General features: G+C 40.5%; 1 protein-coding gene across 1 annotated transcript in view; it reads right to left on the bottom strand.

Annotated features, from left to right (window-relative positions):
• The window catches only part of BLTP1 (bridge-like lipid transfer protein family member 1), a 120,913-nt gene extending 104,228 nt beyond the window's left edge, over positions 1–16,685 (bottom strand). The window contains exons 1-5 of the mRNA XM_074154853.1: positions 16,593–16,685; positions 8,374–8,503; positions 4,478–4,594; positions 1,454–1,532; positions 756–820 (exon numbers count right to left, since the gene is read on the bottom strand). Coding sequence (XP_074010954.1) covers positions 756–820; positions 1,454–1,532; positions 4,478–4,594; positions 8,374–8,470 — 358 coding nt within the window. The 5' untranslated portion in view covers positions 8,471–8,503; positions 16,593–16,685. The remainder of the gene's footprint in view (positions 1–755; positions 821–1,453; positions 1,533–4,477; positions 4,595–8,373; positions 8,504–16,592) is intronic.
• Between the last annotated feature and the right edge of the window lie 1,250 nt (positions 16,686–17,935).

Below are 17,935 nucleotides of genomic sequence, written 5' to 3' on the forward strand. Positions count from 1 at the left end.
GGAAAAAAAAAGCCCTCCAAAGTTCAGTGACCCTCTCAATCAGTGCCCTCCTCAACTGTAGACAGCTGCCATTTCTGGACCTCCTTGAATTAGCAATGGAGCTGTGATGCTTCAAAAGTCAAGACAGACAGGACCTGAGACTCATACTATCAGATTCTAAACCTATAAATGACTAAGCACACATCACAAGGCTACTTATGTTTTCTCAGTGTTTTCCGCAGATACAATTAATCTCTTGCATCTGGTGTTAATCGTCCTTCCTCAGCCAGAGATAAGGAAGAAAAGTAAATGAATTTTTCACGCTTACCCACTTCTATGACCACAGATGTCAAGACAGAGGGCTATCAAATACTAGAGAACATCCCCTGCCTTAGTGCTTTTGCTAAAATACTGACCGCACAACACTAAAACTCAAAAAGTAAAATCACTTCCAGAACATAAGAAGTCTCTATTTATCAAAGTTATAAACTTCAATACAGGGTCAATTATGCTTAGACTACAGCAAATGAAGGCTACTATTAAGGTTAAGTGTTTGTCTTAAGAAGGGCTCAAGTCCCTGATAACGAATCCTGTATTTATTCCATTGTATTGTCTACACAGATCAGCCAGTTAAAAGAACCCATACCTTCTGATGATTCAAGGTCCTTCAGGTACATATTAACAAATCAATTCACATGCGTGCGATTGTACAAATGAATTATTTTTCTGTAGGCTACCTGTAAACTTAAACTGCGAAAACTTTTTGAGAAACCTACCATGCTGTTTCTGCTTAGGGTTGTACATCTTCCACCAGCGAAATATGATAAATCCATCTTGAATTCTAAATCAAATAAATCAGATAAAACAGAAGTTAAGAGAGTGATAATCCAAAATCCTGCATGCAGCTGCATGACACGTTGCCTTATGCGGTGCATAAAGCTGCATAAAGCATACAGTACAAAATACAATTACTGCATTAGCTGAAACTTGTATATAACTCCGTATCCATTGCCTTCTCAAGCCTTTCCAAATTTAACTGTAAGAATCAAAATGACAAACTTTTTGCTAGTGTGTGGTTCAAGAAACAAATTATTCCCAATTCCACTATATAAAAGCAAACCACTTGGCCAAAATGAATCTTCCAGACTTAGAGGGGGAGCATGAGGGAGTGAAAGACATTAATGAAAAAACAGTTCTCCTTCAAACTCTGAAGTGTTTTCTTTTACAAATATTAAGGACAACTAGGATCTTTTCCAGTACTCACTTCCAATTGGTAATGCTCAAACAGCAAATGAGCTAACAAGTTTCTAAGAATGTCTAAATACTGCTATCAAAAGAGTCAGTTTATATTTAACATTTATAAATACATTCATTGCTTATTTGTAAGACAGCATTTTGATATGTTATTTAGACATATACATTTACTGTATTTGAAATTGCTATTTAGAAGAGTGACTCCATTGGAAATTTGTACCTGATAGACATGTCTTCTGTGATGAAATAGATTTCACGAACCATGACTTTTCCAGACAGCACAGAGAACGAAAAGGAACCTAGTGTGAAAAAAAGTGTTTATCAGACACTAGTCTAATGTTGTTGATGCTTTACTTTCTGAACAGGAAGAATATAGTATTCAATTATCTGAAATGGGTTTACTGAGTATCTTGATTTTTCCCTTTGAACACACACTGACTTTCAGAGGAGAAGGGAAGTCAGAGATTCAGAACATACAAGACAAAAAGCACGCAACTCTAAAAGGTGCTGGATTTGGCACCATCCAGAAATACAACCAAGCCCTGAGAGCCACTAGTCACTCAGGAACATTCAGGTGCCTTGCGACGCTTGTGAAAAGAGTTAGGAAAGCTATTTTGAACACTTGTAATATCAAGCCATTGTATGCAGGACCATAATTAGCAAAATAAAGATTCCTGACAAAATAATTTTTCAAGTTTTAAATGGCTATAAGGTTTTCAGTCCAATTATTACGACAAATTGTGTTTACAGCAGAAAGGATTAACAAGCATTAAAAGACCAGCAAGTAATGCAATAGTCCATATTTTTCCTAAGCCTTTTCACCTCATCCACAGAAAATTAAGTAAAACCTGATTTAAAAAAAAATAAATTAAAAAATCAACATTAATCGATTGAAACTAAGCTGTACATCATGAGATTTAATTAATGTTTTGTTCTTCTTACTGATTAAGTTTATAAAGAACACCATATATTTGGCCAGCTATGTCCAGCTGTCTTTACTTAACAGCAATTTCATGGAGAAATTTTAATAAAAGCCTATAGATCAAGTGTAGCAGCCAATAAGTTTTTCATCTATATTGCTGTTCAAAAAGCTGCATTTGAAGATGGTTTGGATTACAGTTCTAAAATTCTTGAGGACATAAGCAAATTATTGCAGGGGTCTCTTTGGCAGGCAAGTGTGGGTGGGATTTTTTGCTTTTGCGTTTTGACTACATTTATGATCAATAGTTGCAGAAAAAGTCCACAACTAAAGTCATTGTTACTCTGGGAAGCAGACAGAGAAAGGCATGGAGGAGTAAATGAAAGAAAATTAAAAGTGCGATCAGAGTGAGGTTGTGGGATACAGCCCTCTGCGACTCAGCACCAGATATTTTTGTAATGTGGGTGAGTGCCCAAGTGATTTGCACTGACCTCTTTTATTCAAAAATGTTTAAAAAAAAGTTAATGGATTGTGATGCAAATGTTCTAGCCAGTATAAATTCTACAGTCCCAGTATGGATTAACATGACTAGTTGTTCTGATGGCTTATTTAGAAAGCAAGGACACTGCCACAACAGGGAGTCAAGGCTACTGTGCCCCTCTGAACCCACTCCAGCAGTTGCTACCCACACTTCAGATCCTGTAAAACCAGCCTCAAAGGTGCGGGGAAGTGGGAAGTTGCACCCCTTAACACCAAATTATGAGACAAATTCAGAAGCAGATCAGGCAGGTTCCATGGGGGACTGAGGAGAGATATGAATGTGATGGGTGGACTGTTCGGTGGATGAGGAATTGGTTGGATGGTCACATCGAGAGGTAATGGTCAACGGCTCAGCATCCAGCTAGAGATCGGTGACAAGCGGTGTCCCTGAGGGATCCATATTGGGACTGGTACTGTTGAATATCTTCAGTGCCACAGACAGTGGGATTGAGTGCACCCTCAGCAAGTTTGCAGATGACAGCAAGCTGGGTGGTATGGTAGACACATTGGAGGGACAGGATACCATCCAGAGGGACCTGGAGAAGCTTGAGAAGTGGGCCTGTGTGAACCTCATGAGGTTCAACAAGGCCTAGTGCAAGGTCCTGTACCTGGGTCAGGGCAACCCCCAGCATCCATACAGGCTGGAGGATGAAGGGATTGAGAGCAGCCCTGAGGAGAAGGACTTGGGGGTGCTGGTGGATGAAAAGCTGGACATGGGCCAACAATGTGCACTCACAGCCCAGAAGGCCAACCACATCCTAGACTGCATCAAAGGAAGCGTGGCCAGCAGGTTGAGGGAGATGATTCTGCCTACTATGCTTATTTCCCAGATTCCTACGAATTAGATTTGAGTAGATAATCTCAAAACTAGATTCCTCTCTACTCCGCTCTGGTGAGACCCCACCTGGAATACTGCATCCAGCTCTGGAGCCCTCAGCAGAGGAAAGATATGGACCTGTTGGAGCGGGTCCAGAGGAGGGCCACAAAAATGACAAGAGAGATGGAACACCTCTCCTATGAGGACAGGCTGAGAGAATTGGGGTTGTTCAGCCTGGAGAAGAAAAGGCTCCAGGGAGACCTTACTGCAGCCTTTCAGTACCTAAAGGGGGCCTACAGGAAAGATGGGGACAAAATTTTAGCAGGACCTGTTGCAAAAGGACAAGGGGTAATGGCTTTAAACTAAAAGAGAGAAATTTAGACTAGATATGAGGAAGAATTTTTTTACAACGAGAGTGGTTAAAGACTGGAACAGGTTGTCCAGAGAGGTGGTCGATGCCCCATCCCTGGAAACTTCAAGGTCAGGTTGGATGGGGCTCTGAGCAACCTGGTCTAGTGGAAGATGTCCCTGCTCATTGCAGGGGGGTTGGACTAGATGGCCTTTAAAGGTCCCTTCCAAGCCAAACTATCCTATGATTCTATGACACTAACCATTATGATTACAGAGCTTTGAAAAAGAGGTAATGGAAAATGTACAGATTTAAAGTACAGAAAGTACACAAACTAAACAAAAAAAGTAAACTCAACTTAAAATTAAAAAACCCTCAAGTGAACTGTAATATAAAATAATGAGACACTTCAATGAAAAAAGGGGGTGTTTTTCTTCCTACACCAAGAATCATCCCCTAAAGCATGATATTGAACTTCTTTTCTTCTTAAATTAAACCCATGATCATTTTCAAATTACTATAACAAAAGAACACTTTGATTTTACTTTGCGTTTTTAGCAAATTGAGGTATAATAAAAAGCAGTAGATAAACAGCAGCATTACAGTAATCAGAACTTACCAATATGGATGTAGCCATGTTTATATAATCTGTTAAGAACCAACGTTAAAATGAGTCCAATGTTCCGGGAATTATAATAAGTTAGGTAGATAATCCATCCACAAGACAATATTGTCGCTGTTGAAAGATTAAAATGAATTAAAATATTTTTAAAAGTATGCTGACCTAGATAAAAGCCTTACCTATTAAGACTATAAAGCACAACAGTGTTCTTCCTACTCTCCAAAACATTTTGAAATTGATGGGATGCTTTAATGGCTGTTTTCAGAGAGATGGTGTGAAAAGGGTGTGAACAGATGGTGAGAAAAAAAGAAGGGGAAACGGGGAATTCAGAAAAATATCGACTCTTCACTGCTTTCCTATTCCCTAATACAAAAAACCCTGTCCTCTGGGGACCTGCAAAAGGCACCACATATTTCATTACAGTCCTTATCATCCAAGAAGTTAAATTTCATAGATCAAATCATAACATGCATTATTTCAAAACACCCCAAAAAAATAATGCCACAAAAGTCATCCTGCATTACTTCTCCACCCTTCTCCAAACCATGAACATTAACTTAAATTTCTAGTCTTTCATATCTTAGCACAGGAAACAACACTGCCACATCTGAAATCTTTTCCTAAGTTGTTGTATCCAGAGAGAAACATACCAGTATTTGGCTTAGAAGAAATCTGTCAACAGTTCAAGCATGGAATTTGAAAAAATTAGGTCTGCTAATCCCCAAAGTAAATTTTACTTTAGTTGATTAAGAAGTAGTAACCTATTTCTAACTACAAGGGTTCTCAAAGCTTCCAGAAGGACAAACCCAAAAAGGAATGGGACTCCCAGGGAATGGACTAGTTCTAATTCCCTTTACTGATAATTACCATTCAGTTTCATCCAAAACAGAGTAGGAAAGAAAGCATTTTTTGTATTTGAGGTATCTCTACTCATTATACTAACTGAACTTTGTAAAAGAGGTTTTTCTTTTATGTATACTCTTCATGCTGAAAAACTCAGATTTATTGTGCCTTTTACGGGAAATTCGAAGTGTAGAAAGGCATATCGGTACCACACTTATACTCTGCAGAGAGTTCAGATTATTACTCAAAAAAACCAAAAACCCAAAAAACCCCAACCAAATACAACCCACAAAAAATTACTTCACTGCTTTGTAACAATGCCTGTGCTTTGTTGAAAGATAAGGAGAAGGCAGAAGACAAAGACTTGCATGACTTTGTCTTTTCCTTACTGGAAAATGGAATCAGTGTGGCCAAAATTCAAGTAGCTCATACACTCAGGCAGGTAAGCTGCTTGACATGTAAATCAAATCAAATTTGTGGGGGTGATTACAAAGGAACAAGGTAGAAAGGGTTAAAGCTACACCCCAGGAAAGAAACTGCTCTTTGCACTCGGTGAAGGCACGCTCCAATGACAGCATTTACCTCCCCTTGCTTTCACATGAGTAAACTACTCACTGATGATCCTCTATCAAAGTAGGGAGAAAGACAGAATGACTCACCCCCAAAGGGTCTCTTTCCAGTAATAAAAGGTAAATGGAGATTAAAGTTCAACTATACACTTAACTTCTAGATACCTAAAACCAAGAAGGTACCCTCTTAAGGTGACATGTACTGAGAAAAATCAGCAAACCAGTGCAGTTTCCAGGCACTATGGTCCTAATCCACTGCCTTTACCACTAGTCTCACCCTCTGCCACAAATTGTAGCCTTTTCTTTTCCCTCGCCAAACTTAGTCTCTGCTATTAAGTAACAGATGCCATAAACTCTATTAATCTCATTACTATATTCTTGATTTTAAAAGCCTCTTCACTCAAACTACATTTTGGAAATTACATTTGGAAACTTTTACTGTATGTGATTTTTAGGAAGTATTCCAGAATTGAGCAACAGCTCCTTGAGGAGCACATTCATTTTTAGAATTCATCACCTCTTTTGTTGGGATCAATAGTTAGCTGCTTCTGGATTCAGGAAAAGAAACTGTTGACGTCTTTTTTTATTCTCTTATAACAGGATGCCATAGGTCAGCAAGTGAAAGCAAAGGAGGCACGGCTGGTTTAAACTGGGTCAGTTAATAAATATTACTTCAATATGTTTCTATCCAAACCTCATAATAACAGGAGGCTACCCAGCTTTTTCTGTTGTGTCATTTTTTTTTTCTAGAATACCAGGTGGTTTCTTATGATTAAAGAGATCAGCAGCTCCCCAAAATTGCGTAATTGTATATAAATCATTCTGCCCATAGAAAAAGGGGATAGACTATTATTTCTTGAAGTTCCAGCCACCATTCTGTGAACAGAAATTTGTAAGTTTAATATATGAAGGCAAATAAGAAAGCTAAGCAAAGCTTTTGGTGTAAATTATAGCTCTTACATGGAATTGCTTATATCCTACACACTTTCCAAATAGAATTACTAATAGTTTGCTCTAAGAATCCAGTGCAGAGAAGGGAAACAACAGAAAGAAAATTCTGCAGGCTGCAAACTGACACTTTTATTCTTTGGTGAAAGACCCGAACATCTCTAAGTCTCAAGTAAAAGCTTTCGGAGACAGATTTTTGAGATCTGTTCTGCATCTGTTCCACATTTTACCATAAGCAACTATCAGCATAGTGAGTTCCCTTATTTTCATCCTGATTACACTCAAAATTTCATCTTAAGTACAAACTTTCCATGTCAACATATTAAAAGTAAAATAAATAATATTCAGAAAGCACCCTCGGCTAATTGGCCTATGTTCTTTTCATTCAGTTTGGACTACTGAAAAATAATTCGAGTACATCAATAGCCAGACAAACTTTAACTTCCCAGAAATCAAATAATAACATTATTTTTCCTGTGCTCACTCCAGATCTAAGAATCAAGGCTGAAAAGCAGGTATTATCTACCTTTGGAAAAGTCCAAATTCATCACACACTTCTAGAACTCTCATCTGGACCTCCATATAACTTAATTTTTATTTTGCTGTCCCTGACTCATCTGTTTGTAGATTCAGAAAATCATAGAATCATAGAATTGTCTGGGTTGGAAGGGACCTTTAAGATCATCTAGGCCAACCATCAACCTAACTCTGATAAAAAAGCCATCACTAAACCATGTCACTAAGCACTAAGTCAACCCAACTTTTAAACACCTCCAGGGATGGTGCCTCAACCACTGCCCTGGGCAGTCCATTCCAATGCTTAATAACCCTTTCAGTGTAAAAATTTTTCCTGATATCCAATCTGAACCTCCCCTGGCACATAGAATTACCTACACACAAATATAAACAATAGCAGTAGTGTTATAAAAAAATAATAGCATACTTAAGTCAGGCACATTTACAGGAACAGACCTTAACCAAGTACACGACGGTTTGGCCTAAAGGCTTATTTGTGGCACACAATTTATTCTAGAATTTATGTCATTAAACACAATAGTCTTTATATCACTATTCAAACTATACCATATTAAAGGGCAGATATGTACACATTGGTGCAATGAAGTTATTGTATCTGCCTGACATGCTACAATGCTAATCTTTTGTTATGGTATCACAGTTAATCACTAGATTACTTTGGTGTTAGAAAAAAACTTCTTTCATGGGGAGAAGATCTGACTGAGTTATTTTGCAGAGCCGCAGCTGTAGAGCACCGTCCCTTACACACTGGACTTATCTCCCAAGTGTTACAGCACCATTAGAATTGGAAATAGTACTATTTTTTTTTCCTTCTGAATTACTTAAGTAGAATTGCCATATCTCACTAAACAGTTGTATGACAAATAAAAATTTATTTTCAATGTTTTGATGTAATTTGGTAAGAAATTCAATATTGGTATGCCAGCATCTAGAAAAGCATGTTTAAAAGTGCTCACAAAAAAAACATTTAAACAAAACGGAATAGATTCACCTTACCTACTAACAGCCAAACAACATTGGAGTCATGTTCTGTTAGGAAGTCTTCCAACTGCGTGATACTTGGGACAAAACTATCATTTTTTCTTTGATCCATTGCTAAATTGTTTTTGCACCGGCACCTATAGAACTGAAAGCAAAAAAAACCAACATCAAAACCAAAATGAGTAATAAGCGCAGCACAGTTTGGAAAAAAAAAAAATGAGTATTTTAAATAATCTCTAACAGTCTGTTTCACACAAATATGAATTTACTTGTTTTATTCCTTCAATAACATCTTCATGATTCTCGGTTACCCTTTCTTCTACTCTAGAGCTCCAGAAACACTTTCACTCACCTCTGCTGAAACAAATGGAGCTTCCAGGCACGTGCCTCCCTAAAACAGATTACAGATCAACAGAATGCCAGAATATGGTCTCCAAATTTAGTACCTCGAATGGCTTGTACAGCATATAACAGCAAATAAATTTATAAAACTGTTGTACTGTAACAGTAATAGGCTTAATACATTAAGCCTTCTAACATTAAAAAGGTGATTATGAGACAATATGAGACTGAACCCTCTGCCCCTGCAGAAGGAAAGGCCGAAGTAGACACTTTCAGGAACTACGGAAAATTCCCGTAACCTCCTAATCCACTGCATCCATTAATTCTCTTTCTTTAGGATGGATTTGCTTCATTGTATTAAAAAGCGACTACACAAGCTCTCTCTTACAGAGAGCGGAAAACCAGTCCTTACGATCTTACATACTTATTCAAACCACCTATAAGTCATCTTGCAACCGAGTTATATTAATTAAGTGTGATTAACAGGGAGTAGCTCAACTCAGTAACGTAAGTAATTACACAGCAGTATTTTACTCGCATTAGCTTCATTTGAAGTTTTCTCCCTTGGATGTTATCTGTCAAGCCTTCTTACAGAAAGATAAGCATTAATTCTGCCTTTTTTTTTTAATACCTTCCACCTTCTGGCAACCTGTCAACCCTGTCAGTATTCAAACCTCAAAAAAATGAGGCTTTATTTCCTTTTTTTTTTAATTAAGTCTTTGATGCTCTCCATCAAGAGCTCTAGAACATAAACCTAAGTAATGGTAAGATCTTAGTTTTTGAGCAATGTGACATCTTTGGAAAAGTCAATATTTAGAAGTGTTAGCAATAAAACTAACAATTTTTCCCGTAATATCCATACTACTTCTTGTTATTATTAACTTGAAAACAAAATCTGGAAGGAGAAGTTGACAAAAAACTGCCTTTAATGCACTTGTTTCTCCCCTACATTTGGGTAAATACAGTACCATGAACTAAAAGCCTATGTTTTGACCTAAAATAGGAGTACAGTCCCAAGAATAAGTGCTAATGATTTGTTTGCTAACTCTACTCTAAGAAGAAATAGAATGGGGAGGAAAAAACACATGAAAGCAATAAACAGAAAGAAAGAAAAAAACAACAAAAACCCCTTCAACACCAAAACACCAGGAAACGCTTCCAGTAGTGATGATAAAGAAACTACTAACTTTGCTCCCCTGCAAAGAGGGATAATAAGCACCACACACACATACACACACTTTAAAAAAAGAAGCCCTTGTTTTAGAAGGGATATTACAACAGCAAATTAAATCACATAATGGCACCGTGATTTGCTTTAAGACATTCACAGTACCTTAATAAAAAAGCCACATGTCAACTTGTATTATGCAGCAGATGATGCCTCTGCGGGCAGCCTCTAAGAGCCTTTAACCCGTGAATGACAGGGTAGCTGGAGAAACCAAAATGAACACTTTCAGCATAAAGGAAGAAACAACTTTGGGTTTTTTCCCTTTCTTAGCAAGGGACAACTCTTTTCTGAGCAAGACCACCGTGGAAGTGCTGTTAATTGGCGAGGACCACCTACCACCTTAATGAACACTACCTCTATTTAACCCCTCAATAAGTAACCAGTGGTTTTTTCCTAAGAAATTATCACCCAGTGTTACGTGACACTGGGACAGGACATTAAACATCATTATGCTCTGAGTAGGACTGCAGCAAGACAACCCAGAGACTCCATAGCATGGGATCCTGATAGTTACTTATTTAAATAAAGACCATCTTCATCATTTATTGTTACCACTATCCCTAACCATAAACTGGATGTCGTTGGAAGTCTGGAATACATTTGCTATTCACATGCAAATAAACACAGGCATTCACCATCAGTCATCATGTGTTAACACATCATTTTGGAGCTCCACAGCTGAACCTTTAACACCCTGCACCACTGACAGGCACCTTTCATCCTTGATCAAGTCACCTGAGGAAGAGGATGATGGCAATGAAAGTGTAACCACCCAGAAACAAGCAGCAGCAATACCTGCACTAGATGTGGGTTGTCAGTATGTGTCTCCAAGGAAGCAGGTGCTTAATCCATTTAGATCACAAAGCAATTTTGGCCATATGAATTAGTGCAATAGAAAGAGGATGCACGTAGAGACTTAAGTAGTACACCCTGTTTACAATGTCCTTGTGCATTTATACAGCATGAATGATGGAGGCAGGATCTGCATCATCATAATCATTAGGAGGAAGAGATGCAATCTTTTCAGGACAGATCTTAGCTACCTGCAGTAACCAGCACTTTCTGTGAACAGTCCTGCACCTATCTGCCTTCATCTTCCATGCCCTACCTACTGTATCCATACATTTGGCCTCTTCCCCCAAGGGCATAATGACAGAACCATAGGAAATGGTCTGAAGTTGCGGCAGGGGAGGTTTAGATTAGCTATTAGGAAGAATTACTTTACCGAGAGTGGTCAGGCACTGGAACAGCCTGCCCAGGAAGGTGGTGGAGTCACCATCCTTGGAGGTATTTAAAAAGCATGTAGATATGGCATGCCCTAGTGGCAGAGATTGTGGGGGTCTTTTGTGTGTGTATAGTTGGACTCGGTGATCTCAGAGGTCCTTTCCAACCACGAAAATTCTGTGATTCTGTCATTTAAATCCTGCATACCTCTCAGCTGCCTGCACTCATCCACCCTTTGTTACATTTGTTCCTAGGGGCAAAATTACTTTGCAATCAGACAAAAGATCAACTGTTACGCTCTCCAGGAACACCTACCCATAGGCTGATTAACTTGTAATTTACATTCATACTGCTACTCTGTTCTTCTGAAGTAACAGTATCCTTTCAAATCTTATGAGACAACTTTCTGAAGGATGAGATATAAGTCTGTGTGAGAAACTCTTACCAGCTCCGCTAATATAAGAAAGAAAACACACCAAAGAGGAAAAGAAACCCAGAACTTCATGTTTGCCTCTCTGCACTTACTTATTTTTTTTTTCAGGGTCTGTACTTCAGTTAACATACCAGAACGTAATCGGAAAGTGTTAACAAGTGTTTTGGTTTATTTGCTTCCCCCCCACATTTTTATTTTTTTTTAAAGCATATCTTTATGACATCTTCAGTATGTCACTCGTGGCTCTCATTTACCACATAACATGTTAATACATACAAAATGTATTAGCTTTCTCCTGGGAGGAGGACAGGAGAAGAGGAGGATTCTGTAGCACTCAAGTGTCAGAATCCCACTACTCATATTTATCTTCACAGCGGTCCTCTCAGGGGTTATGTAGTCTTCTTTCTGCAAATGAGATATCTGAAGCAAGGAGAGATAAAGGCTAAATCCTTTATTTATGATGCCCAAACTGAAATACTTTGGGCCTGCTTTTCAGGTTGTGCATGTTTAGAGCACTTAGTGTGTTCAGAGCAGACAGTGGACTGGCTTGAAGATGTGACAGTTAGATATTGCTGTAGATTTCCTCCTCCTGGTCAGACAGGCTTTCTTTAGAGCAAAAACACATACTTCACGGACACTCTAAAAAAAATTTATTTAATTACTTGTGTCACATATTAATCCATTTTTCTCAGTAGTAAGAAGATGCAAGTGATGTTACAATCCTGCAGGGATGCACTTCATTTCCAGCCTGCTTCCAGTATTCCAAACTCAATCCAATTTTCACAGCAAATATTCTGTCCCTAAAAAGCCAAATACTCAAAAGCTGCTTCATATCTTTAGAAATACATTTCAGTGGCATCAAATAGGCAAACTACTTTTAACCTCAGCCTGACACATTAACACTTAACACTGTTAACAAACCTCTGCTTGAACAAAGTCATTAAAAATTTATAGCAAGCATGCATATATGAAAGAGTTGACACAAAAAAATACTACAACAGAAGCCTGGTCACCAGGCTCTCGGTCACCAGAGTGCAGTTGCTTGGCAGAGGCAGCTGCACCCTAGGGAGCAACAATCCACCCATAAAAGGTCTGTCCTGTACCTATAGCTGAGGAGGAAGGCAACAGACATTTTATCCAGTGCCCAAGAGCATTGGGGTAATGTGGGTCTAGGGCTGCACAAAAGAAGGAGAAAGAACTGTCTGTTTATCACATCCTTTGTAACACTCTTCTTCTGGCACACCTTGTAGAAATAGCCAAATAAAACTGGTATCCGAAGGTGGGGAAAAATCCCAAGCATTTCATGACATTGAGAAGAAACACTTTTATACAGTTATGAAAGGGGTAGGGAATTAATGGATATTGCCAATACCCTTATTATTACTAGAATTCATGAAGGGAATAAACCAGGAGTTTAAATTTGTCAGATATATTCCTCAGATCTTTGCAGAAATCAAGCACTTAGCAAATTTATGTTAATTGATGTTATTAGAGTTTAACTAGCATTCTAAGGATACTCAACTCCCAACTTGTACAGCAATTACAAGACAGCAAAGTCACAATTACACCCAAAATGACACATTAAACAACAGGAGGTAATTCCTCTTAGTCTAAATAAATGAATGTAGATAATACGCCCAGATGCTTCACAACTCCAGTAAAGGAGCCAGGCCCACAATGGTTCCTGAGAGAAAAGTGAAGAAGTGGCATTTTTGCACCCTACCCACCCCATCATTTTCTTTCAAAGGGTCTCCAGCAACAGCTGCTATGAAATCAGAGCTTTAGATAATTAAATAATATTAGAAAGGAGCCTCACAAATGTAAACACCACTCCACTGCATTTTCCTCTGAAAGTATCATGACTCTGTCAGCACCCAGACGCACATTAGGCACATTTCACAAAACAAAAAGCTGCCAACTTTGGCGTCTTTCCCAAAACGCTCCAGCTAGGTCCGAAGACTTCAAACCCGGCCCAGCACAGCCTAGGAAGTTCAGCTGTTCTTTAATCAACAAGCAAGGGAAAGAGGAAGGAAGAGAAGGGAAGTTGTTCTCAAAAAACACACATACACAGAAGAATAAGCTCAATGACAGCACCCACACAGTAATTCTGCCATCTGACATTGCACTGGCTCAACACCTTATACCAGATTAAAGATTAGCAATTTTTATTTTTTTTTTTTTTTACAAAAAGAACTAGGATTCACACCTAGTTTCTCCCCCCTCTGCTAGTGCTTGAAGTAAAAATAGCAGTAAACTGTAAACAAACTAAACTACTGCTTTAATTATACTAATGAAATCTTGCTACAACCTCCAGCGGAAACAGCTGCACTAAAAACAGAGCACAGAAGAGAGTCACACCTAGTTAAACCGGTGTGTGGACAGCCTTAGTTAAACATAATTTGCACTGCAGTAGCCTAAGTTAGTAAATAACATGTTTACTTAAAAATTAATTAAATAAAAATTAAAGTATATTCAAAGGAACTGTAAGATACCAGATAAAAATCATTCTTACAGTAACCTACCTGATGAGATTTATTTTACCTAACAGAGAAATAGAAACCACTAGAGAAGCACCTACAGTAAATTAATAAATAAAGATTAACACCCTTCTGAGAGCAGGAGGGGGAAAAAAAACCCCACAGACTAAAAGTCTAATATTTACTGATTCAGCGTCGAAGACAGCAGAAGAAAAATATTTTTATTTATTTGTTTTTCATAGCACAAGACATTAGTTTTAATACAGAAGAAATAAGACAAACTCCTGCTACGGCAATCAACATACAGTACTCCTTGCATCACTCAACTGCTAGCCTAGAAATGCCTAACTGAACTCTGGATGACTGTTCATTTAATTTTAATTTTTAAAAAATAAAAAAAAATCTATTGTTTAACCTCACCTCCCAAATTTGTTCAGGGGAGAGGGTTGCTTTCCTGCTTACATTGCCAGCTTTTGATGCTGCAGAAGGAAAAAAGGACAAAACAAACAAAAAAAAAAACCTCCAAACAACAGAACCTAAAGGTCCATAACAATAGAAATAAATAAGAATTTCCCTTATGCACAGTCCTCCATTTAGGAAAAAAAAAAAAAATTACTCCTTTTTGGGGCTGGTCTCAACAACAAGGGCATGACTTCCTTTTTTCCCCCCTCCCTTTTTTTAATTTCAACTACACCATTGTACCTCTGAAATACTCTATGAAATTGAGTCTTCTACATCTTATGCATAAAATTTTCCAGAAGTACTTCGTCTAAATTTCTCCTCTGACACACCACCACAATCTGTAGAAAGGGGTAAATCTGCCAGAAATCAAACTGAAAATCAGTCTTGTGGGTACATATACCATCATCCTTAAGTGAACTACATATAGGTCTTTATTAGTGTCTATCCCAGTCCACAGTCAATCCAAAGATTTTGGCACAGCAACACGTGCTATAAGATGTTATAGGGGAAGATAAGAAGTTACTAGCAAGAGGTGGAGTATCTCAACACCACCGTAAACACAGGATAACTCTGCACACTGCTAATGAAGAGCAAGAAACTCTTGCCCATTTCCCACAGGATAAAATTATGCAAAAGGGCAATTACCAAAGAGCAGCTGATGCACATTTCACATGCCAAAGTTTTCTAACAGCATGCCCAAAAGGGGTGAGTTACTTCAGCATGCCATACGTAAGGATGAGAGCGCTCCTTAGACAAGTTCCAGACGTGCAAGAATCTCCACCCAATCAATCCGAGGCAATTCACGAAGACCAAAATCACCTCTTGCATTAATTTTTTCAAAGACACTGTCAAATTGTGCAAATTCAGGCCATGATCCTAAGCAAACATCCCTGAACATCAATTTATTACCAACTGCCTAATCAGACCTTAATACTGTTTTTACCAATGATTATTTGAAAAAACTTATTAACGTAGTTTTACAACAAGAGGACTACTCCCCGCTACGCTCCAGTTTTTCTTCTCAATTGCCAAAATTTCTGGCCCTATTGTTTATCTGGTCATTGTTTTGCACATGAAAACTGGGAAAAAACCTGCTCTGCTACAATAAGAAAAGCCAGAAAAGTAGAATTAACTAATTAAATGACACAACAGAAGAACTTCCTTGGCAACAATATTGGTCTTTTTCATATTAAACCTGATCAAATTATATACAGAGATACATCTGTTGCAGTAAACTTCCAAGGTTGGAAGTTTTCACAAAGTTTAGTGAAGGCTGCTATGGAAATGTGTCTTAAGAGGGGAATCAAATCCAGGCATAGATTATGACCGGGATACTAGCTATATTCTGATCTTTAAGCTACACCTCCACCATGTTAACATGTTAAAGCGTGTTATATTAATAAATTACATCAGATTTTTTTTCTATTGACAATATGACATGCAAGCACATTATCATCACAGCTTTAGACACACCAAAAAGCAGGTGCACTTTGTGTTAAATCAGTGCGTGTGTGTGCATTAAATCCCTCTAAGGGCCTCGGCCACCGGCAGAGACCGTCTTTCACCGGCCAGGGAAAGGGAAGAGCGAAACTTTCCTCGCAGGCCAAAAACAAAACTGGAAGCGCCTGAACTCCTGTCCTCTGACCTTACACCCTTTCTGCACGGCGTTAACCTACAAAAGACGGACGCAAAGAGAAAAAAAAGACAGGAACCCGTAAAACCGGAGGGGGTTCCTCTCACACCGCTTCCAAGGACAGTAGGTGGAGGAAGGGGGCCACGCCGGTACCGGTAACGCAACGCGGAGGAGGCAGCAGGCGATGATCACCTCCCCCTCAGCACCGGAGGCGTGGCCCCCTGGCACGGCGGCCCGCTGCCACCACCCGGCCCCTCACAGTCACCCCACTGGCGGGCTTTTCCCTCACGGAGGCCGCCGGCGGCGCGGCCTGACAGGCCCAGGGACGGCGGCGGGGCCAATCCCTCCGCACCGGCCGCCGCACCGCGTTCAAGCGGGCCTAGCCCGGTGGGAACAGCAATCCCCGCCCGATGCTCCCCCTCCCTCTGCACTTACGCCATCGCCCTCCGCGGCGGCTTCACCACGGACCCGGAAGCGGCGGCGGCGGCCGGGGCCCTCCCGCACCTCACGGCGAAGGCCGGGCCACCCCGCCCCGCAGCGCCGTCGGCCCGCAACGCCATCGGAGCCAATCGCCAGGCGCCGCCGGACCGCGGGGCCAATAGCGAGGGTGGTGGCTCCCCCGGGGGCGGGAAGAAGGGGAGGGCGCCAACCAATCGCAAGAGCCGGTGCCGGCTCTGTGTGTGTATGTTGGGGGACCCTCTCCCGCCCCTTCACGGAGGTGGGTCGCGCATGCGCAGGCACAGCCGGCGAGCTCCTGGTAGTGGCGTTGCCTGTTGGGGGCTGTCTGGTAACTTTAGTCTTTTTTTTGTTTTCTTTGACAAATTTTAATCTTTTTGATCAGACAGAGTTGTCTGCCGTCGTCACGACCATGTTGGAAGCGTCCCGTGAGGAGAAGCGCTGTCGGCCTCTCGCTGCCCGCCCGGCCTCCCCTCAGCCCGCCCAGGCCGCGGGGCTGAGGGGCTGGGGCTGCTGCCGGCCGGCCGCCGCTCTCCCGTTTGCTCGGAGTTCGGTCGTTTCGGAATTGGGAGGCCCTGAAGCGTGTTGTTTACCTAGTCGCTGGGTAATTCTGCATTCTGGCTGCTCGTTCTTCCGTCCGTGGGTTGGTCCCTCCAAATCGGGTGGACAAAACTCGCCTACAAAAGACAGGCAGATAAAAAGTTACTTGTCAGACATTTTTGAATACGTGCGTGGGCATGACTTTACTGTCAGATGTAGTAAAACACGATAAATGCGTAGATTTCTTTAAAGTCACCCAGGCGTGCATCCTACAGGCTTTTGTAGCGTATCAGAGGAAACCAGAGCAGGAACTGGCTGTGTGTGTGGGTGCCTCTTTCCGTGTGGTGCTTGCACGCTGTCAGGACTGGTGGCTGAGCTCAATGTTCCATCCTGCTGTATCTCCCAGGGCTTAGACAGCAGCCTTGGGTACCCAGCCTTGAGCCCCTAGATTAGAAGATTGGTTGTACGGCCCTGTACCTGAAAAATAAACGCTTTGAAGGGGAAACACAGATCCCCTAAACCAGGATCTTGCTCTCACTGGCCTCACAGCAAGACCTGTCTATGTGCTGCATGGATTCACTTGAGTCAAAGTAAAGCTGAGCCCGGCTAAGCAGAGGGCTTGTGGCTCCTCTGCACAAGCCATGTGTTCTTGCTTCTTGCCCTGTGTTGGCTCAAGCGGACCACATGGTTTTCATGGCTTTCAGCTGGATTGGCAGTGAGCTGATGCTGCTCACTGCACAAGGGCACGGATGCTCCTGGGAGCCTGGTGAGAGCTCTTAACC

Source organism: Numenius arquata, chromosome 10, assembly GCF_964106895.1.
Source record: "Numenius arquata chromosome 10, bNumArq3.hap1.1, whole genome shotgun sequence".
NCBI lineage: Eukaryota > Metazoa > Chordata > Aves > Charadriiformes > Scolopacidae > Numenius > Numenius arquata.